This window comes from Motacilla alba, chromosome 3, assembly GCF_015832195.1.
Source record: "Motacilla alba alba isolate MOTALB_02 chromosome 3, Motacilla_alba_V1.0_pri, whole genome shotgun sequence".
NCBI classification, from domain to species: domain Eukaryota; kingdom Metazoa; phylum Chordata; class Aves; order Passeriformes; family Motacillidae; genus Motacilla; species Motacilla alba.
This window is the reverse complement of record NC_052018.1, coordinates 2,798,695-2,826,197: the sequence shown is the minus strand read 5'-3', so window position 1 is coordinate 2,826,197 and position 27,503 is coordinate 2,798,695. Positions and strand designations below refer to the sequence as shown.

The 27,503-nt window shown below is 45.5% G+C and overlaps 1 protein-coding gene across 3 annotated transcripts in view; it reads left to right on the top strand.

The window, feature by feature from the left end:
- KIF13B (kinesin family member 13B) overlaps nt 1-27,143 on the top strand; it is a 120,782-nt gene extending 93,639 nt beyond the window's left edge. For 2 of the 3 annotated variants that reach the window (XM_038130311.1, XM_038130310.1), the window contains exons 34-41: nt 351-428; nt 930-983; nt 1,820-1,840; nt 8,319-8,436; nt 9,013-9,146; nt 17,811-17,873; nt 19,346-20,321; nt 22,793-27,143. In XM_038130311.1, coding sequence (XP_037986239.1) covers nt 351-428; nt 930-983; nt 1,820-1,840; nt 8,319-8,436; nt 9,013-9,146; nt 17,811-17,873; nt 19,346-20,321; nt 22,793-23,085 — 1,737 coding nt within the window. In that variant the 3' untranslated portion in view covers nt 23,086-27,143. The remainder of the gene's footprint in view (nt 1-350; nt 429-929; nt 984-1,819; nt 1,841-8,318; nt 8,437-9,012; nt 9,147-17,810; nt 17,874-19,345; nt 20,322-22,792) is intronic. The other variant, XM_038130312.1, reaches the window with a different exon arrangement.
- The last annotated feature ends 360 nt before the right edge of the window (nt 27,144-27,503 follow it).

Below are 27,503 nucleotides of genomic sequence, written 5' to 3'. Positions count from 1 at the left end.
ATTCACAGGGAAGTGTGATGCACTTTAAATATTGAAAGCAAGTTCCCTGTCATTTATAATTAGTTTAAAGGATTAAAATAGGAGCACAGCTAGGAAAGAAAGTCTTTGCATCTCTGTCATCTCCTAGAATCAAGACTGCAAAATCCTACACGTGCCAATCAGCAAAATACCAGATGTTAAAACTTATCCATTCATAATTTTAGCCGTGTAAACTTTACAGACAGCAGCCTGTGCCACAAGACAGCTCAGAAGCATTTTGCTTGTATAGACAAAGCTATCCTGGGATGATCAGAGCTTTATTTCTTGCCAAACACACTTATTTTCTTCGTTTTGCTCTCTGTGACTGCCAGGAAGTTGCTGTAAAGGAGCAGCTGATGGGAAAAGGAAAACTCTACCGCAGGAGCCTGAGCTCCCCCAACGTGAATCGGGTGAGTTTTCCCTGCTGGCATCTCCAGCAGCTCCACTCTTCATTCTCAGGTCCTGGAGTCATGGAATAGAGCAATGAATTTCCTTCTTTTTGACCCCTCTGTGCTGGTTTGTTTTTTTTTTTTTCCCCTGAACAATGGAGATTTTTCATTTCCTTTCCAAGTTGAAGGGTTTTTTTTTCTCTTTTTCTTTAGAAGATTTGAAAACAAGTTACAAGTATATGCTGAAATTAAGCTTTGTACCAGTGTTGTGCATAAGAAAAATAAGACTACTTCTACCCAAAATTTGGAAAGAAATCATTTGATAGAACTGGTAATCCAACTAATGTCAAATTCTGGCTCCTCCCAGGTCAAGAATTAAATTTTCACCTTTAATTTCTTGGATTTGGATTCTTCTTTAACCACAAAACTGTTTCTTTTCAGCCCTTACTAGTCAAGAGGCATAGTTATGGATTTTTTTAAGTTCTTGTTAAGAAATAATTCTGCTTCTTTTAACTCTTCCAGCTTTCTGCAAGCCGCCAGGATTTAGCCCCCCCTTATAACCTGAGCAGTAACAGGGTGAGTATCTGCAGATCTCCTGGGAAAAGTGGGGGAAAAAAGGAAATTACTCCACTCTACCAGTGATTAGGGGCATAAAAGGGAAATATCTGTCAAAAATGAGCCACCCCCATGTGCTCCTGGACCCTTGGGACAGAAATAGGTTTGGATGTGCTGCTCTGGACTTCTCTGGGGAAGTTCCCAGCTCCTGTTCCAGCCCCTGTAGGAGCATTGTCCAGTTTAAAACTCTTCCAGAGCTTTCACCTGGCTGGAAGGAAAAATTCTGGGAGAAAGGAAGAGGTTTGGGTCCATATGTCAGTTCGAGTCCACCTCTAGACAGAATAAAGGCTGTGAAGAAAGTCGCTGACCTCCCAGTGGTCCTAAACTTGTGGTGGGTGATAATTCAGCCCATTTCACTCCTTAAAAACCCCACTAGAGACCCAAAGCATTCCTTGAAAAGGTGAAAAATTAAATTTAAGCTTATTTTCCAAATCCTAGATCAACTGAAGGATCTCCTCCTGATAGATATTCTGCCCAGCAAGCGTGGAGTCATTTTGAGGGGGAGAATCTGGTGGTGACAAGGCATTTTAATGCATAATGCAGTTGCACAGAATAATAGAATTTTGATGTAGTGCTCCTCCAGCATTGGTTGCTAAATCTGCTACATCTGATCCATGGAGAGAATGCTAAAATATGTGCAGGTGATAAAGCGTTTGTGGCAACTTCTGTTTGGAGAGAACTGTGGGGTGTTTCAATATTGTAAGGTTTTTAAAGCAAAAATTAAAGATTAGGATCCTTAATGATTTCTGTTTTTCTCCTCCCTTCCCCTCAATGATTTCTCTCCTTGCATGTTTCAGAGTCCAAAGGTCCCAGCAGAGGTAATGCATTAGGTCCACCTAATGAGTGGGATAATAATTTTATCTCACTATAAAGTTGGTTTTGCTCACTCACACGCTTTTATTTCCTGCTTTGAAGATGCTGCTGGTGGTGCCTCATTTGCATAGCACAGAGCAAACGCGTTTTTCCATTGAAATGCTGTCATTAATGCAGTGTGAACTGGTACAAAGCAGAGGACTTTTCTCCTTGGGTGCATCTGATGGGTTCTTACAGAGCTGGAGCTCTTCAGTGCCATTTCTCACAGATTTTTTTGGACAGGGTGAAGTCGTTTCAGAAATAACTCCCTCTCAGCTGAAAAAAAATAGACATGAAAGCAAGCAAATATCTAAATATCTGCCAGTGAATATTAGCCTGGAGATGAGATAAACATTGAGACTTTCCCTCAAATCTTGCTCAGCCTTTATGGCTTTTATAGTTCAGTGTAAGCAACTCTTGATTTCTGTGAACAAATGGCTTTAAAATAATAACTGGGCCAATGGAAAACATGCTTTTCCTTAGTTTTGTGTTAGTGCTCTCAGAGGAATGACCCCTTTTCCCAAGCTTTGGTTAACTGGAATTTTTGGCAGCGGTTTGCATGAGGTTTTTTGCAGCTCTTGGCCTTGGCTGTAGTTGCTGACTGAAACTCTGTGCTGCAGGAATGTGGAGCTGAGGTGGTGGAGCTGCTCCCCTTGCTTGCAGTGAGCTTCAATCCAAGGCACTTGTTCCTCAGGACATGGAGGTGGGACCTCCCCAGCTGGCAATTCCTGGTTTTGAAGGGATTTCTGGTTCCAGGCCATGCTGGACAGGGCTTGGCACAGCCTGGCTTAAGTGGAAGTGTCCCTGCCCAGGGCAGAGAGCTGGAATTAGGTGATCTTTAAACACTCCCAACCCAAACTGGTCTGTCACGCAATGATCCAGAAGATGAGCAAAAGCTTTTGTAATCCCAGTGAAATATTTCACAAATCCTTAAATGTCCCTGTAGCACATGGACACCACAGAGCTCACTGGTGAGATCAGTGAGCTCTGTGATCCATCCAGTTTAGCATAGAGGACCTGAGAAGAGCTTGACAGGCAGAGTTTTGGTTAAGCTGGATGTCTTTGTCCCCTGGTGAGAAATTTGGTGGCAAAGAAGTCTTCTCCAGCAGTCATGGATTGTTATTTTATTGTCATACTACCAGGAATTGGGTTTTGTTTATTATAATAAGCCAGTCTCAAACAAGTGATTTAATGTATCACAGGAGAAAGCAGTCACAGGACACTAACAACCCCTGAACTGGGTGCAGAATATTGATGGGAGCCCTTTGCACATTCCAGGATATTCCTTTCCTTAACTTTCATTCCATTTCTTTATTTCTCTCTCTGATTGTTGTTCCTTGCATCCCTGCTGCCTTTACCATGGATTTTTAGCTTTGTGGAAAGGGCTCCTGAGTCTCATTCCTCTATGTCAAGCACCATCCATGCTGGCAAAATTTGGGATTTGCTCCATTCTCCATCATTTAGAAGAGCCAGGGCTCATTCCCCTGTTAAAAAAAAAAATTAAACAAGAATATTGTATGAGTTGAAATAAGAATTAAAGATGGTGTCAATGCAACTACAGCAGGCAGCTCAGGAATTTCAGGAATTAAGGCATGGATTCATTTTGCAGACTTCGGCAGTAAAAACATGGATGGGTGGTCACATCCTCCTGAAGAGCTGGAAAAGTCCTTCTCCAGGACTGGAGCAGAGGTGTGGGATTGGCACATTTTGGGGAAAAAAACGCCTTAAAAGAGTATCCCAGTGTGCTGAGAGCACAGAGAGATTCCAGGGAGCAGGGTGACTCACACTGAGCTGTGCATTCCTGTGCATTTCCCAATTTTCCTGGGAAATATTTAAGTCACCACTAGGAATTTTTAATTCCTGATTTTATTTCAGAAGAGTTTTGTGGACTTTCATATTGTCAGCAGGACTGCACGTGGCCTCACCTCTAGGTTCTGTCTGCGTGCTTAAATGAGAAAAAGGCAATTTTTACTCCTGTTGTCGCTGCAGATGTGGTTGAGGGGGAGTGAGATGAGTTCAGTTTCTCCTTGCACATCAAGTGATGCAGGGGTATTGAGTGTCTTAGTCTTGATATCAAATGCAGGGGGTGAATTTTCATGTTCAAGGGGGCTTTTGTTGGAAGTTTAATTTAATTTATTTTAGTTGGACGCCGAATTTAAAAACTGAGTTGACTAAACTGGATGAATCAGAGGCACAATGAGTGGAAGGCACCTCTGAGATGTTTTACAGATCAGACTAAATCACATATCAGTGAAAAATATCACGAGTTGCTCTTAAAACACCTCTGAGAAGAACCATTTTGTCTTGGACTGTTGTCCTTCCTTTCCCAAAGGCCCAGTATTTGTAGCTCAAAATCCAGGTAAGACAAGATCGTGCCATTCAACCTTCAGGTTTTTCTGGGAACCAGAGTTTTTTTTTCATCAAATTGATACTGTGTAGATTGAACTTGAATAATCCTGCTGTTTATGAGAACAAGTGCCTTTTGTCCCAGCTGTGTGTCCCAGCTGTTTGCTTGTGTTCCAGTGCTCCATGGTCACCTTTTCCTAAGCCTTTTCTGAACTGCTGAAATAATAAAACACAAGAATTATTCATTTCTCTTACCCAGTGGCTGCATTTTAATGGTCTGTCAACTTCAAGGAAAGATTTGTCAGGTAAAGCCTCAGATGACTTAGGTAGTGATCGTCCCTACCTGCCCTAAAAGTTTTGTGCATGAAATAAATCCCCTGGGATTTTTCATGGAGGATGTGTGAAAGAAGGGAAGGCAGAGGAGAAGAAGGAGAAGGTTTTATAAAAAAAAACAAAACCACTTTATAAACAGCTCTGCATTAAAACACATCAAGGGACGTGCATTCTTCTGGTGGCTACTTGGATTTGTTAAATTAAATCACTTGACCTCTCCTTGGTCACTTGGCAGAGAGCAAATATATTAATGAAATGATGACTCCTCTGGGCAAATGATTTATAAGCTTCCTCTCTTTCTCTCACCACCCTTCTTGAGAGAGAAAAGATTCACAGCGCTTAAATAATAATAAGAATAGACTTAAAACTTGTAGTGGTGCATACACAAAGCAGCACAGGAGAGTGCTGGATGACATCCAGATGGGAAACTTGGGAACTTCATCAAGTTAACATAGTTAATAATTATTTTTATTTTTATTTTAATGAGATTGACATGGCTTATCTTTCAATCCAGCTCAGTAAAATCATTCATGAATTACCTTTTCCCTCTGCAGAGTAGTTGACTCTTCAGTTGTCTTCAGGATTTTCTTTTCCATGTGTTTCTCCACCCATTGACCTGACTAACCTAATTTTGATGGTTTGTTGTTGTCTCAGAGTTGAGGTTCCCAAATCTGACCTTCAGGCTAAAACTCTGATCTCTGCACTCTGGATCTCCAAAGCAAATGCAATTCAAAAACCCAACATGCCTTAAGTAAACATCCACACAAATCCTTTTCTAATTCCTGTTCTCAGGATCTTCATTTTATTTCTCCTGGCAAAAGACTTAAAATTACTTAGAAAGTGTGATCATCTATAGTATCAAGGCTGAAGCAAAATTTCTAAAAAGTCCTACAAAAAAAGCCTTTTCCTACAGAAAAAGTCACCAAATGCTGCCATTCTTTATGTGCAGGATGAGTATTCTGAAAGGTTCTGCTGGTCCTTACCTACTCCATTTGTTCAGCATTCCCCAAACAGGGCTAGAAAGTCAAAACATTGCTCGAAACCATTTTACTCTTGGAACAGTCAGTGGAGGGCACTTCTGACTCAACAGATCATGACTCAGAAAATTATATAGTTGCTCTTTACCTGCCCTGAGTCCTTGCTCTAGCAAATACTCTTGAGTATTTGTAATATTCTTTCTGTTTCTTCTTTTTCTGTGGCCTCTGGAAGCACTTGGGCTTGGCTCAAGATGTGGCACCTTGATCCATTTGTCTTTAAGTGGATCACTGTCTCAAGATCCAAAAGGGTCACTAATCAAGCTTTGTAATTTTCTCCAAAAATGAAGCTTTCAGATTTTTTTTCACTCTTCCATAGCTCTTTTTCCTAATTCACTGCTAACATCTACCAGACTTATAGCAGACTACGCCAGGAAACCAGTATTTCAAGATTATTATGATTCTTGTGCTATTTGGTTTGAGTCTTCTGTTTTTTATTAATCTCTGCACATGATAAGGCAACCTGAGAGAAATCTGCACTAACAGGAATACGAAAGCCAAAAAAAAAATAGAGTTTCGGGGTGAGGAATAGGAAAAAAGCATTTTATGGAGTTTTCCAGCCTCAGGCATGACTCTTGGATGTGTGTAAGACAAAAATGAGTTGCAGGTCAAAGATGATGCTGGAATTGGAGGCTTGAGGCATGGGCAGAGCAGGAAGCTTCCAAGAAGGGTTTAAACACCAAAGTCCTCAAAACCAGCAGATTAACAAACCCCTGCTGCTCCCAGCCTGGCCTCCAGCAGCTTCACTCTCAGGACGCCTCAGTGACCTCAGACACCCATCAGTTATCCCAAATTTGTCATCCCAGCTGCAGCACTGGCTGTACCTGGAGGAGGAGGGCTGAGGACAGGTCCTGCTCTGCCCAAGTGAGGTTACTTGCTATTCAAAGCAGGAGCAGCTTCCCTGGGACTGACTTATAGATCCAAATGGAAATGATTCTTGCCCTGGGCTGCTCCCTCTGACCTTCAACCCAGTGGAGAAATCTATTCCTCCTATCCTGGCTTATTTATTATTTGTGAAACATTCATGACTTCAAGTTCCAGTTAAGATTAGTTTGGCTGCCTGTCATTATTTTTATGTTCAAGGTCAGATTAATTCCTTCCATCCAACGGTGGGGAGGTTCTTAAAAAACCACAATTTCCCCCTCTTCCTCCAGGAAAAAATACACTAAACTTATGGTCTAGGATGCAGCAGATCCTTCCATCCCTTGTAACTCCTGCACCTTTTTACTGTGAAAGTATTTCTCTTCCTGGTATGTCTTTCAAAACACAAGCAAAATTCAGGTGTACAGTAAAATCCAGATTTTGCACCAACCATAGCAAAACCCTTTACCAAGAAATTAATGGGATTAGACTTCAGTTTTTATCAGGAATTATACTTCAGGGTTTTTTGGCTGCACCATCCTGTCCTTGCAACCCCTGTTTTTGGAAAGGTGAGGCTTCGCAAGCTCATCCTGAGAACATTTTGCCACCTGAACAGGGCAGCACTTTCCCACAAGACCCTGACACTTCTTGAAGAGTCTGAGCCTGGGCTTTTTTGACCCATAGGCTCATAAACGGGTATTGAGTTGCCTTCAGGTCTCCTGTAAGTTAGGTAAATGAGAAGGAGCTGCTTTAGCAGTTTGATTTTGCATGTGTGCCTCCCTCAGGTGTTTTCAGGACAACCCCACGGAATTTTGGTTTCCCTTCCAGCACTGCACACTCAAGTTTGTTGAAGCAAAGCTGAGCCCTGTCCTGCATCCACATGAAACTTCCAGCAGAGCCACACCCTGACCAGTCACTTGGAGTAATCATTGCAGACAAATCTATAAATTATTTTGTCTAGGAAGATGAGAGAATTAATGAGAAATGGATTTGGACCCACAGATTCTTGACACTCACATGCTGATGTGAAACAGTGGCCTGGGGTTTCTCTCTGTTGGCGAAGAGGCTTTGTCTCTGAGCCAGTTTCTGGCCGTGAGTTTGAGAGGAAAGTTCCAAAACCACAGTGGACCTTTGTAAAAGCAAGAGAAATCACCCCTGGTGTGCAGAATGGTGTGTGGAATCCATGGGAAAACCCAACCAGGGAACCCTGGGATCTTGGGAAGGCAAAGGAGCTACTCTTTTCTCTGTCACTGTTTCGTCCTCATCTGCATCAGGCTCTTGTAGGGCTGAAAATAATCTTGTTTGATCTTCAAAACCCTACCCTGTCCTAATATTTTTTGTCCTGCTATCCACAGTTTGGATATTTCAACTTTCTTTCCCAGAAAACTTTGCAGTGCCACAGTTGCTTCCTCTTGATCTGTTTAACTCCTCCTTTCTCTGACTCCAGCACAAACATCCAGCCTTTAGGTCTTGTATTTCGTGTCTTATTTAAAGCTCTGTCCTCCCCCTTTTTCCTGCCACTGCTTCCACTACTCCTGAGTCGTTACACAAAATATCCAGGAATTTTGGGCAGACAGTGCCATATTACTTTCACCTGGTTGTAACATACTCAGCTTCCACAACACAGCAGCACAAGTGAGTGAAATACCAGAGCTGTGAGGTCCAGAAATAAACCTTTTCTGTGCCTTTATGCTGAGGGTGCTCATCTTTGCAGGGCTGGGTCTGCCAACTAAAAGCACCTCTGGGGAAGGGTCTTTCCTCAGCTCTGGCACTCTGAGCTTGCAGAGGGGCTGTGCAGGGTGGGTCAGGATTGCTGTGCTCCTGCTGTTGTGCTAACTTGGAAAAACCCTTTTTTTTTCCCCCCCTCTAGGGTCGATGGGAGAGTCAGCAAGATGTGTCCCAAGGTGCCACAAACTCCAGTAGAGGCATTAGTCCATCTCGTACCTCCCTGCCAGGCTCTGGGCAGCAGAACCATTCCCCTGATCCAGGTAAGGCTCTTCTTTAGCTCACAAAACTCCCCTGATCCAGGTAGGGCTCTTCTTTAGCTCACAAAACTCCCCTGATCCAGGTAGGGCTCTTCTTCAGCTCACAAAACTCCCCTGATCCAGGTAAGGCTCTTCCTCAGCTCACAAAACTCCCCTGATCCAGGTAAGGCTCTTTTTCAGCTCACAAAACTCCCCTGATCCAGGTAAGGCTCTTTTTCAGCTCACAAAACTCCCCGGATCCAGGTAGGGCTCTTCCTCAGCTCACAAAACTCTCCTGATCCAGGTAGGGCTCTTCCTCAGCTCACAAAACTCCCCGTATCCAGGTACAGCTCAGGGAACTTCCTAAATGTGGGATAAAGTCACTGCAGCTCCTGAGTGTCACTAAAAGTCAGGGAGTGCTTTCCCTTGACTAATTCTTTGACCACAGAAATCATCTTAGACTAAAAAGAAGATTTCAAATTTTTTTATAGAGGGTTTTGGGTCAACTTTGGGGTTTTTTTTCCCCCTTTCTCCAAAGAATAATTCTTTTCTCCAAAGAATAATTCTTTTCATGTATGAATATTTTGTTTTTTCCAACAGGTATTGGTAGCCTGGCTGCTTCCTACCTGAATCCTGTCAAGTCCTTGGTGCCTCAGATGCCAAAGCTGCTGAAGTCCCTGTTCCCTGTTAGAGATGAGAAGAAGGGCAGGCAGAGCTCTCCCCTTGCACAGCAGGTAAGGCATTAAATCACCCACGAAATCCAATATTGGTGAGTGCTGCTGGGCTTGCTGGCAGAGAGCTGTTTTATAAAAGTTGTTGCAGAGCAAAACCAAGCTTTTAGGCGCAGCAAAGCCTCGTGATCCATTTCCCCTCCATCCTGTCCAGGGATAGTGGAGCTGCTGGAACTTATTGACACACACTCAGCCCACTTGGCTTTTTACAAGGGCCAGCTCCACTCGCAGGGTGATTTATGGGCCTCCCACTCGCAGCAACAGTGGTAAAATTTATGAAGGGCACTTAGTGTTGTTTGTGTATTGCCAGGAGGGAAATGTAATTCTATTTTTAATTCCTTATTTCATATCCCCACCCCTCGCCCCAGCTCATGTCACCTTTTACCATCTTTCCCCGTGGACTTGGGGCAGTGGCTTTTGTTCATTCTTACCCACTCCACGTGTCAGGGAGGCATTTGGTTTCCTCTTTTTCCTTCTGGATGTTGTGCTGCAAAGCTCCCACCTGCTCCACATGTGGCTCCTGTGCTTTGAGCAGAAGTTGATGGCACAGTCCAGCTGACTGGAAGAACACTTCTGTGCTTTCAAAAAACACCAGATGAAATAGAGAATCCCATTAGAAATCATGGAACCTGCTTTATTTGTGAGGAATATTTATTTCTAAAGGAATATTTCCCTCTAGAGTAAATTTTGAAGGTTTAACAAACTGTTTTGAAGATGAATCTGGAGCCAGATCTCGTGTGAAAGTTTTTGGGATTCCCTTCTGTCCATGCTGGCTCTGCTCTCACCCTCTTCCTTTGCCTGGAGTTCTGGAAGCTCATCACTTACTAACTCAGGCTTTTCTTCACCTCTTGCCATGCAGGCAAACATTTTAAAGAATATCTTCCTCCAAACAAACCCTAAAAATCCCTGAACAACTCTTTTTTTTTTTTTTTGGTGGATGAATTCAGGTCTTTTGTTTGCTACAACTAAACTTGCTGTTACAAGAACATCCCAGGAGTGCAGGAGGTTGTTTTAGAAAATACAGTAAAATATTAAATAGATAGAGCAAAAATAAATCTACTAACACTTAAATATTTTTAAAAGAAACTTCTGGCACACGTAGCACAAATAAGAATGAGGCAGTTCTAAAATATTCTTAGCTTGATTGGGGATTCATTTTACATTTTAATCTTGGCTTTTGCTTGGTGCTGAGGCTGGAATTGTACAAACCCCCTCATCTATGAACTGTAGAGAATTAAAATGAAGGTGGTGACTTTCTTTAAAGGTATTTGGGTATGGAAAGATGCAAATAGGTGCTCTTACAATTGCAGTGAGAGCCTTTCACACCTTCTTGAATCCTCAGTGAATCAGTGAGAGCTGAGAGGAGGAACGAGGCCTAATTTCCTGCCTCTAGTCTAACCACCTGTTCCCACTCCTTTCCTGTTCAAGATCAGTCCTGGATGATTTGTCTAGAAATCAAGTTTTCAACTACAGAGACATCTCTTAAAATGAGATTTTAGTTTATGTTATGGATTACTATGGAAAGTCAACCAGGTGGTGATGTCAGTGATTTTTAATGGACGGGGAAATGCCATTAATGCTTTGTTGTTTGTTTTTTTTTTTTAAATAAGAGGAGTAGGTGATTTTTCAGTGCTTGCACTGGAGAGCAGCCCAGGGTTTCCATGACCAGTGGATCTCTGTAATGTAATGAAATGTTAGAATTATTCTCTGTGTTCAAGTTTTGCAGTGGAACAAATCAGCTGTATTGCAAATGCAAACCTCCCTGCTTTGAGGGGTTTTCCAAATTCCTTGCAGTTCTATCCATAGAGAAACGGGGCTTCTTCCCTGCTGTCAGCAATCCCAGGGGATTCTGGAATATCCTGAGGTGGAAAGATCCACAGGGGTCATTGATCCAACCCCTGGCCCTGCACAGAGATCCCAGCAATCCCACCCTGTCCCTGAGAGCGTTGTCCAAACATTCCTGGAGCTTTGGCAGCCTTGGGGATGTCACCATTCCCTGGGGAGCTCTTCCAGTGCCCCAGCACCCTCTGGGGAGAAAACCTTTTCCTAATCCCACCCTAAGGAAAGATGCACAGAAGAGAGAAAAAAAAACAGAAGGAATTGCCCCAGAATCAGCTCCAGCTTCTTCTGTGCAGCACAAAAATAAAGAGGTGCCTTTGCAATGAGTCTGGCTTTTGAAGATCATCCATATCCCATCCCATAATCTCCAGTGCTGCTTCTTTCTAATGGTCTGAGGATGCAAATATGGGCAGAGGAGTCGAGCTGGGGGTGATGATGGGTGGCTGAGGCACATGGGGGGCTCAGGGGGTCCACTCCTGGCAGTGGAGCTGGAGAAACTGTGCCACGGAGGGGACACCAAAATTTATCTCTTGATAATTTTTCTGAGATCTTTCTGAGCCTCAGGGAATACAGAACAGCACCTCTAGGGCTGTGGGAGAAGGAAATTTCAGTGCACACTGGCAGGGGACATAAATGAACATGCAAGGTGGGAGAAAAACCTGTAAGGGAGAGGCAAAGCCTAAAGGACTTTATTTGGCTTTAATTGCAAAGGAATCTGACCCTTAACGGGAACTGCTGGAGTTTTGTTGATTTGGAGAGAGCAGAGTTCAGGAATAGAAATGACAGAGGGGATGGAAGGATCTGAATCATCCTTTCCTGGGATGGGAGCTGAGATACGGGGACATTCAGGTTGGATTTTGGGAAATGGTTCTTCCCCCAGAGGGTGTTTGGGCACTGGAACAGCTCCCCAGGGAATGGTGACATTCCCAAGGCTGCCAGAGCTCCAGGAGGGTTTGGACAACTCTCTCAGGGGGGTGCACAGGGTGGGATTGTTGGGGTCTCTGTGCAGGGTCAGGGGTTGCACTGGGTGATCCTTGTGGGTCCCTGGCAGCTCAGGATATTCCACGATTCCATAAAAAGCAAATTTCAAAGGAGCAGGACTGAACCTTTTCCCAGGTTTGGAGCTGAAGTTGAGTTCACCATGACTCTTCCAAGTGGGTGTGGTACCAAATCTCCTGTGCTGGTAAAAAAAGGAGATCAGTTCTGATCAGTAATTGTAAAAATACACTTTTAAAATTATTTTAGCAGCTTTTTATTTCAGTCCTGCCCATTGCTTGGAGCGGCATCAACCTTAAAGTGGACGAGCCCACACAAAATTACCTTTAGAAAGTGATCTCCCCTTGTTTAGAGTGGTTGCTTGTGCTTCCAAAAACAACCACCAGAAAAAAAGAAAAAAAAAGGCAGAGACATCCCAGTCAAGGTGGTGGCAGTGAACAAAATTGCTGTCTTTGACCTTCTGCTGCAAGTTTAGTAACTAATCTGGAGAATAATGAACCGCAATTAATGAAATCTGCTCTCGTATTCAAGTGTGTTTCTCAGACAGCACATAAAATAATTGAAAGAACTTCCTGCTCTCTAATTAGTTAGATTGAATTAATTTGGCATAATAGGATTCTTTATGTAACTCGCGGAGCGGCTTCCGATGAAGCTGTTTATGTCCCTAAAAGATTGGGTTCTGATGAAGCTGTTTATATACTTTAAAGTTAGAAAATGCCTATTTTTCTCCTTTATCTGGTGCCTTTAAATTAATTGCTAGTAGTCTGTAAATAAAAAAAAAAAACCAAACAAAACAACCCAACAATTTAAACCTTTCTCGATGGCTGGAATTGCTTTTTATTTTCCCAGCCTGTTCTTGAAAAAGCTGAGAACCACAGAGTGCAAGATTTGGAGCCTTCTGACCCTCCCTGCTGATGGGGAGAAGCTTGAAACCCTTGTGTAAAATATGCAGGTGGAGGGAGAGGCAGAGTTTCATCTGTCTGTGCTTAATTATGTTATGTAGGAATTGAAACTCCTCTTTTTTATTCACATGCTGAGGTTTTCCCAGTGTGCACCAAGCAGAATTCCTGTTCTTTTCCCTTGTGACCCCGTGGCTCTGCAGGAGCTGCCTGTGTAATCACATTTCAGGGCATCACTGGGTGCTGACATCAAAAATGGACGTTTTAAATTCCACTTTCTGGGCTTTTGTCATTGCTGTGGCAGGAGGAAATTCCCTTGGCCAGTTTGGTGAGTGGATTTTGGTCACCTTCCTACCCAAGAATCTTTTTGGATGCTCAGATGTCTTTTTGTTAGCACATGGCTTGAGAGAGAGATCTCGAGTCAGAGATTTGTGTAAAAAAATTTTAAAAAATACTCTTTTTGAATTTCCTTCTAATTCAGTTTTGTTTTATGGTGTAGCCACATGGAGAGGGCAGCTGTCCCTTCTTTCCCTTCCACCTTCTGATGCAGACATGGAAATTAATCTTAAAAACGAATGAAATGCAGTTAATGAAAGGCTTTCTAAATAGACAAAACCCTTTTCTGGCAGTCCATTAAAAAAATAACAGTTTCATGGATGGGCCCTGATGCACAGTATAATTGCTAGAAGTGACATTCCTTAATCAAATGTAAATAATGTGGCCTCAGAGAACCTTCTTTAACATTTTGAAGGCTTTTTTTTTTCTTCAGAGTTTCAAGTGCAAAATCATTTGGATGGTACAGTCAGCAGAGGAGCTGTGGGGCAGAGGAGCTGTGTCTCCTTGTGACTCAGTTGTTGGTGTTTTGATTTCTTTCTGAGCTCAGTTTTCCCTGTCATCCTCAAATACCAATAGTTTTTGATGAGAATGAGTGCGGAAAACTGGCTTTGGAAGTTTCAAACCATTCGAATTTCTTTGTAAATGAATTTCAAAATGGGTATGAATTACTCTTTTAATCTGCCAGGACCTAGAAAGGAAGTAATTGAGCTGCGCAGGAAATGGTGAGGTTAATTTTGTATAAATTGTACTAGAAGTGGGGAATTCTGATGTCTTATTACAGGCTGAAACATTTCACATAGGGGCTGTGGAATAAGAGGGAGTTGTTTGGGTTAATATTTAAATACAGAATGTGTTTAGAGAAGAAAATGAGCAAACACAAAAAAAAAAAACAAAACAGCAAATTAACTTGCACTGGATTTCAGATCTCCTTGTGGAAGGTGGGAGATTCTGTATTTGAGTGATTAATGCCTTTGCAATCAGTTTTAAAATCATTTTCAGGAGGAGTATTGTTGGGGCAGTGGGGGGTACCTTTTAAAAATGGAATCTTTTCTTTTAGGCTATGCACTAGGAAATTTGGAATCCTCCCTGCATTCCCTTGCACACCTTGTGGAAATATTTTATCCTGAGTGCTCCAAACTGGTTTAAATCTCTCTTTAATGAATTTAAATCTGTGTTCTGCTGCAGAAGTTCCCAGTAGCTGCTGTTAAATAGTGATGGGACCATAACAGTCCTTGGGCTCAGCCACTCCTGTCTGGGGATGGGAAAGCAAAGGGAAGAGCGTGGAAGTTTGGGATAAAATCCCTTTAGGATTGTATCAACCTTGGCTAAGCCGTTCCTGGCATTCACAGGGCAATTCTTGGCTGCATTGGCCTGATTTGTTCTCTTAAATGCCACTGAACTTTCTGCATATTGGGTGTTAATGCTGAGGGATTTTCAGCCAAGTGACACGAAATCAAAGGCTTTGCACTGAAGGCATCAGTCACTGCTGCCAGGGGCATTTCACAAAGTGGTTAATGACACAGAAATACCAAATGTGTTTTGCTGAGCTCTTTGAAGAGGTGGCCATTATACAGATGTGGAATCTATGGGATAAAAAATGTTCATTCAGGATTAATGTTGGTGAGAAGAGACACACAAATGCTTTTGCTCTTTGAGCTCACCAGTGTGGCAGGTTGGGCTCTCCTTTGGTCACCTCAGAGATTGTGCAGAGCGACCTCTCAGTGAGCAGAAAATGTAAAAAAAATCTAAGATAGATAGAATCCCCGTGGAATCCTGGAATGGTTTGGATGGGAAGGGACCCTAAAGCTCACCCAGTTCCACCCCTCTGCCATGGGCAGGGACTTCTTCCACCATCCCAGGCTGCTCCAAGCCCCATCACCAACCTGGCCTTGGACACTTCCAGGGATCCAGGGGCAGCCACAGCTTCTCGGGGCAACCTGTGCCAGGGCCTCACCACCCTCACAGGGAGCACAAAATCCCACCCAGATCTCCACTTTTTTAGTTTGAAACCATTTCCCCTTGTCCCAAGTCCCTCTCCAGCTCTCCTGGAGCCCCTTTAGACTCTGGAAGGGGCTCTGGGCTCTCCCTGGATCCTTCTCTTCCCCAGGTGAACACCCCCAGCTCTCCCAGCCTGGCTCCAGAGCAGAGGGGCTCCAGCCCTTGGAGCATCTCCATGGCCTCCTCTGGTCTCTCTCCAGCAGCTCCACATCCTCCTGCTGTTGGGCTGGGGCAGCTCTGCAGGTGGGGTCTCACCTGAGAAGGGCAGAACCTCCCCCTCCCACTGCTGCCCAAACTGTGGGATCATCCCAGCACTTGGGAGATTGCTGGGATGTGAGTGCACCCACCTGGGGCATGTCCAGCTTTTTACATCCTCATCACCTCCCTGCACAGAGCAGCAGCTCTTAGGAGAAGACAATCAAAGATGCTTTAAAATGAAAAGCTTTCATGTTCTCCCTCACTCCGTGTTTTGTCAGCTTGGCTGAAGAAATTCTGCCAGAATCCATCACTGTAAAAGGGTCATGGATAAATAGATACGTCAAGTTTAGCAGCCACTGCCTACAAACATTTAATGATAGAATTTGGCTCTGGATCCAGGAATATTTTTCATCCAGCAATGTCTTCCTAGATAGACCCAACACTTTGTTTTCAGGGTGCCCCCTCCCCAAGGAATTTCATCCCACAGGTCTGGTGTGGTGCCCTCTGAGGGGGTTCCTGCCCAGCTGCTTCTTGTCAGCACCAAAGCTGGGAAGTGCCCCCCCTCAGAATTGCTTTTTTCTCCCTGTTTTTCTCAACTTTGCTTGGCAAAGTTTCTGTAGTTTAGAGATCTGTCATCCTTTCAGGAGGAGAACTTGATGAGGAGTGATTAAAGCTTAATGGTTTTCTTTCTTTTGCTGTGTGATGCCAACTGGATTTTTAGATTTTTGTGGATTTGCAGGCTGTAAGACTGGAGGCTTTGGAGAGATAGAAAACCCAAACAAACATTTTATTTATTCGTTTGAAAGGGCAAAAAGGGAATCAAAGAAAACTGATTTAACTGCTTTAAATACTTCTCCTTATTCCAATTCCGAGTTCTTATTTCTGGATAATAAGGCTGGCCAAATTTCATAAAACCTAAACTTTGCATGGTTTCTTCATTGGTGTATTCTGATCCATCTCCTTCCTGGAGCCCCAGGTCCAGGATCTCAGTGAGGATCTCAAAATGCACAAACCTGTGCACCCAAAACAGAGCCAGTTTGCTCTGAACCCCATTCCCATGGTGAATTTTCACTTAGCAGGTTTAGGAACAAGCCAAAACCCCTCCTCTCTTGCTTCCTTTTATTGAACTGGAGCTTTAATGTCTTTAAAAAAAATTATTTGGTGACCCTGTTGGGGTTTTGTCCATTTTTTGTCTTTTTATTTTCTACTTTGAAGCACCTGGGTTTTTAATGCCTGGCACAATCTCTGTATAAATAAAAACTGTTCTTCTCTCCCATGTTTATTCCTCGTGAGGGTAAGATCAGTCATGTTCCTGCTTTACTTGGCTTAGAAGGGATGCAAGAGAAGATTCCTCACTCTTCAGCTGGAAGATTTCAGGGCTGAGTTCTGGGAATCACTTGTCTGGGAGCTGAGCAGTGCCTGTGTGTTTGTACAGAAGTAATCCTTGGGGGGAAAAAAAAAAAAAGAATGAAAGCAGGCAGCTCCCAAATTGTGTAATGTGTCTCCCTTAAGGAGCTCTGCCCCTCAAAGTCTGAACCTGCCCTCGCAGTGCATTATTTAACAGTGCTGAAGAGATTTTTCTGCCTTTTTCTCCTCTGCCCTTCTCTTCATGCTTCCCTTTCCTGAGATTCTCCACTGAGCCGGTGGCTCCTTCCCCTGCTGTGTGGCAGCCCAAGCCAGGAGCATAACCTCAGATTTATATCAGGTGTCACAGTGTGCTGCTCTGCTCTCAGGAGAGGGATTATTTCAAATCTGCAACATAAAAACCTGAATATGGAGCAAGTGAGGGCCGTTTATTGTCAGTGCCTGCGCGTCCAGCCCCGTGCAGCAGGCAGTGGGAATGTCCTCCTGGAAAAGGGGATGCACAGACCTGGATTCTGCCTTCCTTTTTGTGTTAAAGCCAATAATGCTCAGAGCCAAACTGACTGTAGAGACTGGAAAAGGAGAAAGAGTTCTGGAGATCAAACCATAGATCCTTAAATTGGAAAAGGCCTCGAAGATCTTCAAGTCCAGCATCACCCCCATGATCAGGACCAGTCCGTGTCCTCAAGTGCCACATCCAGGTGGTTTTGGAACACTTCCAGGGATACAGGGGCAGCCACATCTTCTCTGGGCACCCTGTGCCAGCACCTCCCCACCCTCACAGGGAAGAAATTCTATCCTAATATCTAACCTAAATATTTTTTTAGCTTAAAACTATTCCCCTCTGCTTGTGTAAAAAGCCTCTCTCTGTTTTTTTGGACAAGCTCCATTTCAAGTACTGAAAGTTTAGTTTTCCATCCTTTCATGACAAAGGTTTGCTCAGGATCCCAAAATTTCAAATACAAGCCTTAACATTTACCAGTTTGCCAGTTCTTAATCCTTTCATTGAATGATTCTCTTCATTTCCCTCCCCCCCCAGGCTGTCCCACGAATTATGGTTCAGTCAGCCAGTCTGGAGGCCAGTGCTGCAAGGATAAAACAGGTGAGCCACATCCCAGGATGTGAGGATACAGTTTTTAATTTCACCTGCCAGAGGTGGCCAAAGCCTCAGCTGCTTAAAACCTGTTGATCTTGTGCTGCTGCCTCGCTGGGAGACAGTGAAATTCTGCTGGGAGTTTTAGGTCGTGGTAAAACCTCCTCTCCTATTCCTGGTTACACTTTGATATTTGAAAGCATTAGCAGATAATTAGCTGAAGTTTAGCTGGTTTGCTGCTTTAAAAGGAAAATGTCTGGGCTGTGATAGTGTCTGTAAGCAGGATGTGGCTGTTCTAAGTGTGGAGCATAATTCCCCATTTTGCCACGATACCATGGAAAAACTCTTGCTAAGCTGGAGAGAAAATAGAGCCTGTGATCTCCCACTTTTCAGCAGAACTTCAGTCTCCTGAGCAGCACATCAGCTTCCTCCCACTGTGCTTTTATTGTCTTGGAAAACTCGGTGTAATCCAAAGGGAAAATCCAGAGAAAGAGCAAAGCTCCTGAGTCCACATGGACACCACCCTTGCCAGAGGAAAAGTGAACAATGTGTTTTTAATCTGCTGGAATATTTTTTTAAAAAAATTTCTTTTTTAAAATTACATTTTACTTTGCAATAGCAAACCTTTGGTTCTGAAATTCTAGTAATCCATTCAAATCCCTCTTTCTTCAAATGCTGCTTAAGTTTCCAGTGGAAAGGGTATTTTGGGAATAAGCTGAAAATCCTGTCGTTTGGAACACTCAACCACTAGATAGGAGAAATCACAAAATTGTGAACAATAAACAAAAATGTTCATCTGAGACAGGATTTGTTCAAATCTGCCCTCTTCCAACCTCTTTTTCCACCCCACCCTTCCTATTAGCACTCTCCCCCCTCCCTCCTTCCCAAAGAGATTTAGAGACATCCTAATCTTTTAGAGTACATGTGCTGGCAAAAGATATTGATCTATCAGATTTAGTAAACTTTACAGCCAAGAAATACATCACTGAAATGGGCTGTTAATCTCATGAGGTGCAGTTAATTTCATCCTCTGGAAGTGCGAGGTGCTGGTGGCTCTGAGGTGGGAATGGCATTTGGAAATGGGGACAGAAATGACAGTTTAGGTGCAGGGGGATGATTTATCCCCCCAGAGACTTAAGCCAAATAACTGTGAGAGACTTATGGATCACAGCTGGTTCCCATTCCACATAAATCCTGCTGTTCAAACAGCGAATGACCACTCCTGTAATATAAATAATTCTTCAGTAAATATTGGGGAGTGTATTTCTTGGGGTTGACACTTCCCTTATTAATGGGAGGAGTGAGCTGACAATCCTCCCACGCTGCCGGGGCTGACTCGGGATCAGCTTCCATCTTCTGGAGATGGCAGCTACACGGGGATTTAGATAAGCTCAAAGCCTCGGTGCTTGCCAGAGGTCTGGGATCTGTGCTTTTAGCCCAGATATTTTGGATAACGCAGCCCCTCTCCCCCTGTGTTTCAGATGAACCAAGAGGAAGCAGCAAAGCAGCCGCTGGAAACCGTGGTGGACAAGACACCCGAGGCGGACAAGAGTCTGGAGAAGACACCCAAAGTGCCTTTGCAGCAGCCCACGGGGGACACCCAGACCCAGGACTGCCAGGAGGGACCTCCAAGCCCCCTGAGTGAAGCCTCCAGTGGGTATTTTTCCCACAGTGTCTCCACAGCCACTCTCTCCGAGGCCCTGGCAGCGGGAAGCGACGCCGTGGCCCAGCCGGGAGGTCCAGCGCTTGCAGGGAGTGACTCCCCTGCTCCTGCAGTGGCTCAGGTCCCTTCTGATGTGCAGGACAGGGCTCCTGAGAGCTCTCTGGCCACAAAGAGGGAGAATCCCCCCACCTTCAGCCTTCCAAGTGCTCCCCCCAGGCCGAGGGACAGCCCTGAGGTGAACGGAAAGTCTTGCACTTCTCCTTGTCCCAGCGAGCAGGGGAACGATGCCTCTGCAGCCACTGATGCAAAACCTCTTCTCTCTACCTCCACTCCAAAGGAGTCAATATCCAAACAATCAGTGGAGTCAGCAGGACCAGCCAGGAAAAAGGAAACTCCCACTGGGGCTTCGGAACTGGGGTTTCCCAAAGCTCACCCCGAGCAGCCCAGTGCTTCAGCCTCCCCCTTCAAAATCCAGAAGGTGAAAACATCGGAGCTGAGATCCTTCACCAGCATGCTGGGATCAGACCCCACGAGTTCCCTGGGCACAGAAGAGCAGCAGGAAGGAGAAAAGAGCACCTCCAGTGCCCGTGGACTGAACCACAACGGGTCAGACACAGCAGAGGAAAAACTGGAGGTGATTTCTGACTCTGAAGATGCCAACGAAATTCCCGAGTGGCTGAAAGAGGGAGAATATGTCACAGTTGGCACCAATAAGACGGGCACCGTTAGGTACATCGGGCCCACAGACTTCCAGGAAGGAACATGGGTTGGTGTGGAGCTGGATTTGCCTTCAGGTAAAACATCCCCTGGATCAGGTGGGAAGCAGCTGGCATGTCCCAGCTGGCAGAGCTCATCTTAAAGCTGCTTTTTTTGGTGGGTTTATTACCCACTGGGGGGTTTATTGCTCAGTGCAGGAGGCGTTTTGAAAAGGGAAATGTAAAAGGTCATCTTTTTCCAAATTTTCTCTCACTTCCAACCCTTTTGAGATCGCAGCCCAAACCACTCTGTGATCCCTGACCCTTTTCAGTCATTTCTTTGGCTTCTTACACTGGAGGTAGGAATCAAGATTCCTTTTCCCTGCAGTTTGGTAAGCAGTAGCTGCAGGAGGCAGGCCTTGTGTCCCTAGGATTCTCTTCTGGGCCTCTGCTGTGAGGATAAGGGTGTTCGAAGCTCAACAGGAGCCGTGGGATTTAGCTCAAAGGGACATTTAGGCTAAATGAGTTGCAAAGTCTCTTAATAGGTATTAAGAGGTAATAGGATTTTATTATAAAGCAAGCTTTAAAACTGGAAAAGACTATTTCTCTATGTGTATATATATATATATATATATGTGTGTTTGTATATATATATGTGTGTGTATATATATATATATATATATATATATATATATATATATATATATATATATATATACTCATACACACCCCTAAATATGTGAAAAGCAATAGGAAATAATCATCCCCTGGTGGTCAGGGGATAATTTGAGGTTTCTTTCACCATCACATTTGTGATCCCTGCCTGACTCTTACCTGTACACCTGTGGAGCTCCCAGAATTTAGGGTTTCCAGGATTTTTTGGAAACCAGGGTGCAGTTCCTGGGGAGGCTGCTGCTGTTGCTGTGCTGTTGATATGGCAATGGGGTGTCTCCAGCACAAGAGGAGAGGAAAATGATGGCTGGGATTGATCCCTGCTGGAGTCCAGGCTTCCCAACCCCTTTCCTCTCCAGGAGCAGACAGGATTGGGGAAAATCAGGGGGTGCCAGTGGAGAATCTGGAAGAGGTGCAGTGACAGTGAGAGAATTTGGGTTACCCAGGGCATGAAAAACTCCTTTTTCCAATCCTTTCAGCCAGATGCAGCATTCCCAGGCTGGGTGGTGAATCAGCACATCCCAGGGAGCCCACACTCCTCCCTGCTGCTCATTTGGGGTTGGAGCAGTTCATCCAGCAGAACACTGTCCAGGATCCAGAGCTCCCAGATCTCTCTGTGCCTCCCCATGTGCTCATCAGAGCTGAACTGGGCAGTGACATCCCAGCTGCTTTCAGAAAACTCTCTGGAGTTTTCCATCCTGGAAACCAAACTGGAGCTCTTGATCCTTTTGCAAGCTGTAGTAGTTCCTCAGTCCTGTTTGTGCCTCATTTAAAATATATATATATATAAATTTACAGATGCATTTCAATTTTGGAAGGTCATCTTCCTTCTGTCAGGCTGCTCCAGTGCTGATTCTGTAACATCCCAGTAAGCAGCAGCTTCCATGGAAAAGTCAGGAGATTTTTGGCCTGCTGAGGACTCAGCTGCTGATGTTGCCGGAATTTTTTTTTCACCCCCTTCTGTTTCCACAAGGAGTAAGACCCCGATTTGTTCGAGCATATCTAGTTTCTGGCACATCTGGGGCTTCAGCTGGGAAAGGTGGTCACAGAGTGGTGTCTTTGTCGCACTGCAAACAGGGATAGAACTCCAAGGACAAGGAAATCCCAAGTCCTGGCCACAGGAGGGTACATTGGACCCAACCTGCTCATGGTGGAAGGAGGAAGGAAACACCCCAAAAGCCAAAGTCGTTGACTTTATGTCATTTAAAGTTGGATCTTTGTTGGATCTTTCCACCTGTTGGATCTTTCCACCTTCCCTTTATGGATGGGAGCAATCCCTGAACAGTTCTCCTGCGAATTTTAAATGATCTAAAATGAGAAATAGAAATATCTCAACAGCACCCGCATAGAGAAATTATCCTTCCTGTTCTGTGGAGGGTTTACGACATGGCAGGAGTGACAATCCTCAACTCCAAACACCAGCTCAGAAAGCCAAAAGCTCTTGTAAATGTCTGTTTTTCCTTCCTTCCTGGTACTTTGGGAATGAAGTGATTATTTACTACTTTTGGAGAAATTATAGAGCAAGTGGGAAGGAAGGACAAGGCAGAGTGTCCCATTCAGAGTCACTTGCTGGGGTTCAGCAGGGAAGTTTTACCTCCATGGTGTATTTTTAGGGACCAGTTCTTCTCCCTCCCAGCACTTTCTCCTTGCCTCCTTCTCTGGGTGCAGAAGCACCAATTTGTACAGAATAAAACCCATTTTTGTAGGAAAATATCCTTCCCTGTGAGGGTGGCACAGGGTGCCCAGAGAAGCTGTGGCTTCCACATCCCTGGAAGTGTCCAAGGCCATGTTAGACGGGTCTTGGAGCAACCTGGGACAGCGGAAGGTGCGGGGTTGGAACAGGATGGCCTTTAACCCATCCCAAACCAGTCTGTGACTCCCTGCTTCTCTTGTCCCAGGCAAGAACGACGGCTCCATCGGGGGGAAGCAGTATTTCAGGTGTAACCCGGGCTATGGATTGCTGGTGAAGCCGGGCAGGGTCAGGAGGGCCACGGGCCCGGCGCGGCGCCGCAGCACCGGCCTGAGGCTGCAGGGAGCGGCCGGCGCGGAGAACAGGAGGAGCGGGAACTTCTCCGGGTCAGCCTCCAACCTGGCCTCCCTCACAGCCCTGGCCAAGGCAGAAGGAGGATCCACGCTGAGACTGGAGAAGAGTCAGAAAAACGCGGAGAACAGGAAATCCTGGGCAAACTGAGAGATCCCAGCCCAGCAAACGCCCTGGGACGCGGCCGGGGGAGCCGGTGGCTTCGGGAAGCAGAACCGACCGTCCCAACTTCCAGTTGGTGGCAAACACTAATGAAGGGTTTGTTCTCTCTGCTCTGGGTGATTGACATGATAATTCTTTGCCTCGTCGTGGTGCTGGATCCTTCGTTTCCTGTCCCCAAATCCTGACGCCTCCGGGGGCAACCGACGGCAGCCAGGGCCGGCGCATGGCGCTGGGTGGGTGTAATGAGCTCCTTCTCTTCCTCCTTTCAGAGGAAAACTGGTCAAACCACAGATTCCCAACAGCCACAAAATCGTCCCCAGGCACCAGTGCTTCCCTGGAAGTGCAGGGCAGCTCCTGAAGAACCTCCCCACAGTAACAGCTCTGTTGTAGTTCCGTAAGAGCTGTGTCAGTATCGTGTAATCCGCCATGAAAGGGCGAGGTGGGAACGATTCCAGACGGGCAGGAAAGCGAAAGTAGAACTTTGTTTGGAGATAAAGAACCCCCAAAGTCCCTTTATTTAAAGAAGCAGCAGCCCTTGGGTTACATGGCTGGGACCAGTGCCAGTTTGGATCACTGCCCCATTATCCCACTCTCCTGTGGAAAGCAGTGTGGTCCTCCCCGCTGGTTTGTTGGGAATAGGAGAAAAGCCCATGGCCAGCTGTGTCCTACTTTTGATTTTTGATCCGTTTAATGTTTGCTTTCACCATGACAGGATCCCCTCTCTCACTTGCCCCAGAGAGGCAGGACCTTCTCCTTGGTTCCTCCCTGTTGCCCAGAGGATTTTTGCAGAGGTGTCAGCACTGAAGTGCTTCCCTGTTCCCACCCAGCCTTTGGAGACGCTCGGAATTTTGCCAAGCAGGGTGTCTCTGTCCTCGTAACAGGATCAATCCAGTTTATTTATTTTTATTTATTCTTTTAAAACATGAGATGTTTGCGCTTTACAATCATCCCCCGCCCGGCGCTGCACAGAGGAGCTCTCCCGGCACCATCCTGAGAGCCGATCCAAAGAGGAGGAGGGGCCTCTGTCGTCCCCAGAACCAGCCTCTCTCTTGGCAAGGGGGAGGTTTGGGCTGGCTTTTATAAAACTTGATTTTATTTGTGGCTGGTTTTTAGCTGCCTGTGGCACAGGGGACGCATCCCTGTCCGTGTGTCCACGCACGGATCGGCCAACGCTTGTTTTCCTGTCAAATCCTGAAAAGCCACAGATTTTTCTATCCTGAGCTGTTTATATCTTGTTTAGTCATCACGGGGGGATTGGACAGCCTGAGCAATAGATGTTTTAGCTACGTGGGGACTATTTAGGATGCTAAATTAATGATTAAACTTTAATATCTCTCCAGTCGTTGCCCGTGGGTATCCAAGTGCCTTAAACATCTGGTTCCGAGGTCCAAGGGAAAGCTCCATTGGTGTCAGAGGAGATAGGGATGCTTAGTGAAGGAGATAATTATGCTGATTTACTGTAATTAATATCATTTATGCAGAAGGAATAAAATTAAAATAGAAACTAATCTGTAGCAGAAATAAGCGGGCTGGGTTCCGATGCAGCCTGCGTAGAACTGCCAGGGGTTGTGTATCCTTCCAGCTTGGTGTAAGTAGTTTCAGTGTTTCCTAAATTTTCCTCAAAAATCTTAATATAAAATGTACAGAGCAGCTTTTTAAAGATATTTTTTAGTGTACAGTTTTCCCTCTTTTTCCCTTTGCACGAAGCTCCTGTCCATCCAAGCCACGGTGGGGGAGGAATTTGGTAGGAAAGAATTCTGATGCTGAAATCCTGGGTTTTAAAATTAAAACCGGTTTTACGAACACAACCCGTACAGTGAAACTCTTCGTTTTGGGGTCTGAGGAGTCTTGCCAATGAAAGACCACCCACTAATTGATTTGATGCCTCTTACACTGCCTTGTTGGTTCCCTGAACTCCACCCTGACCGTGTTTTTAATTGCACTTTGTTCTGGTGTGCTGCTGGAAAAAGCTGATGTGAAGCAGCCCCTCCCCAGAGTTTTTAGTCTCAGCATTTCAGATTCTTGGATTTAGGGATGACTTTAAAACTCCTCCGTGTTTCCTCTGTGGCCCCTTTGGGGGACACACAAAGGGAGGAACCTCCAAGTCCTTTTGAAACCTCTTTTCTTGTGCTGCTGTCTGGGGATCCAGGATTTCCCCAGGGAAAGGTGTCCAGGCTGCAGGAGAGAAGGGGAAGAGCAGAAGGGGCTGGGTTGGTGGTTCCCTGTTTCTGCTGCTGGTTATAAACTCCTCTGGCCTGTTTGGGCTCCAGCCCTGGCCGTGGTTTGGTGTTTGCACACCTGGGACACATGGTCAGAGGCTGATCCGGGCTGGATTCCCTCTCCTCCCACCCTCAGTTGTGTTGCAGAACCACGGAGAGGGGTGTGAAGGTGCTTTGAGCAGCCCACACCTGCTGGGATAACTGTGGGATATCCCTCCTCTGGGACAGCTGGTCCTGGAAGCAAATCTGTTCAGTAGGGCTGGGGTGATTCTGGGAAGAGCACGAGGAGCCCGCGGTGCCTTTGTGCAGGGAGGACCTTGCTCACAGCTCTCCTGCTTTTCACCATTTCCTCTGACTTTGGAAACAAAACCTCTCCTCAGATTGCACCCTAAAATCACCCTGATGCAGCACAAGCCCCAGAAAGCCAACAAATTTGGCCATGAGGGTGTTCCTGGAGGATTCCCTGACTCTCTCCTGCTCCCTCACAGCTTTCCTGGGCACGTGAGGTCTTTTCTAAAGGTGTTTTTCCGATTTTTGGCACAGTGAGTGCACATTCCTCTACACAAAGCCATCTGTTCCTTCTCCCCAGTTAAGCAAACTGACCAGAAAAGAGGTAAAAATCATCATGGAGGTAGGACTATATCTATTTTTTACTGCTAATATTAGAAAAGCTCTACTCTCAGCCTGAAGGAGGAGGTGCTCTTAACTGGAACCGCCCAGCACTGAGGCTGGTGTGTGAATAGCTATGCAGATTTTTCCAAGATTTTCATGCACTTTATACAGGGAAGAAGAATATTTAATGCAGGAGAGTGTCATTTGTATCGAGTGTCTCATCTCCTCTGGTGTCTCTCGGGGGTTCAGTCCTGCTGGCTGTGTTCCTGAATTGTGGGTGGGTCTCAGATTCTTGGAAGATGGTGTTGGTGGGTTGGAAAGGCTCCATCCCCCCCTGTGTTTGCAGGGCTGAGGGTCCCTCCTCCCCACGGGGCGTCTGTGGCACCAAGCCAGCCAAGAGGAGGCTGCTCGGAGGGACTTTTTGGGGTTTTCTCAAGCCAAGCCACACCTTTTTCCTGTGTTAGGTTCAGCTCTTGAGTTGTTTTGATCTCCGTGTCCAAAATCAAGCCCGTTCACCTCGAGGTTTTGGCCCTTTGCTGTTCCACGGTGTTGCTGAGTTGAGGAAAAGGAACAGAAGCAAATCCTGTGTGGTGACACCGCCCGGGTCCTTGAACAGAGGGGTTTGTCCGTGGTTTGGGTGGAATGTTCAACACCATCTCCTCCAAAGGCAGAACCCCCTCGTTCCTCTCCACAGTGGTGGAGCCCCACCCGAGCGGGGCCTGGGTGTTGTCCAGCCCTGTCCATGGTGATGCTCCCGTTGTCCCACCGCCGGTTCCTCTGGTTCTTTGCACAACGTTTCGTTTCCCCAGTGCCTTATCCCGGGGCCAGGGCTGGGCGGCCTCAGGGTGCCTGGATTTTAGGGAATGAGGTGGTGAGGAACGGTGTGGGCTGGTCACACTTGACAACACCTCGAGTGGGGTCACGATCAAGTGTCTTGTTCCTCCATCTCCCGTATCCATCTTTGGTTTCTGCCCTTTTCCACCGTTCCGCGATCCCGTTGGGTTCCCCAGGAGCTGGTCCCAGCTCGTGTGGCCCTGCCAGGGTCAGACTCTGCAGGGGCTCAGTGTACTTTAAATGAGCTGAAATCCAAAGAGACTTTGTAATGAGCTGTAAAGTTTTTAATTATTTCTGTACCATACTAAATTACTGTAATATTGTATCATACGTGCGATGCCGCCTGCAGGACCTGAATAAACATCTTCTTTAGAGCCAGGATGTCTGTGCTTTGTTGTTCCAGTTAGTGGCACCAAAATGTTTGGAATCTGAATAGTTTAGGCTGGAAAAGCTTCCAGAATTGATTCCAGTGGTTCCCCAGCAGTGCCAAGGCCACCACTGACCAATGTCCCCAAGTGCCACATCCACATGGTTTTTAAATCCCTCCAGGGATGGTGATTCCAGCATTCCCTGGGCAGCTGTGGCAGTGCCTCATCACCCTTTTGGGGAAGAATTTTTTCCTAACATTCACAATGGGATGAGGATCCCAAGGACTTTTCTGCCTTGCTCCAGGTTGGTCTGTAAGGAGGTCGGTGCCTCAGGGCCACAACCAACCTTGCCAAGGCCCCTCCTCAACATTTC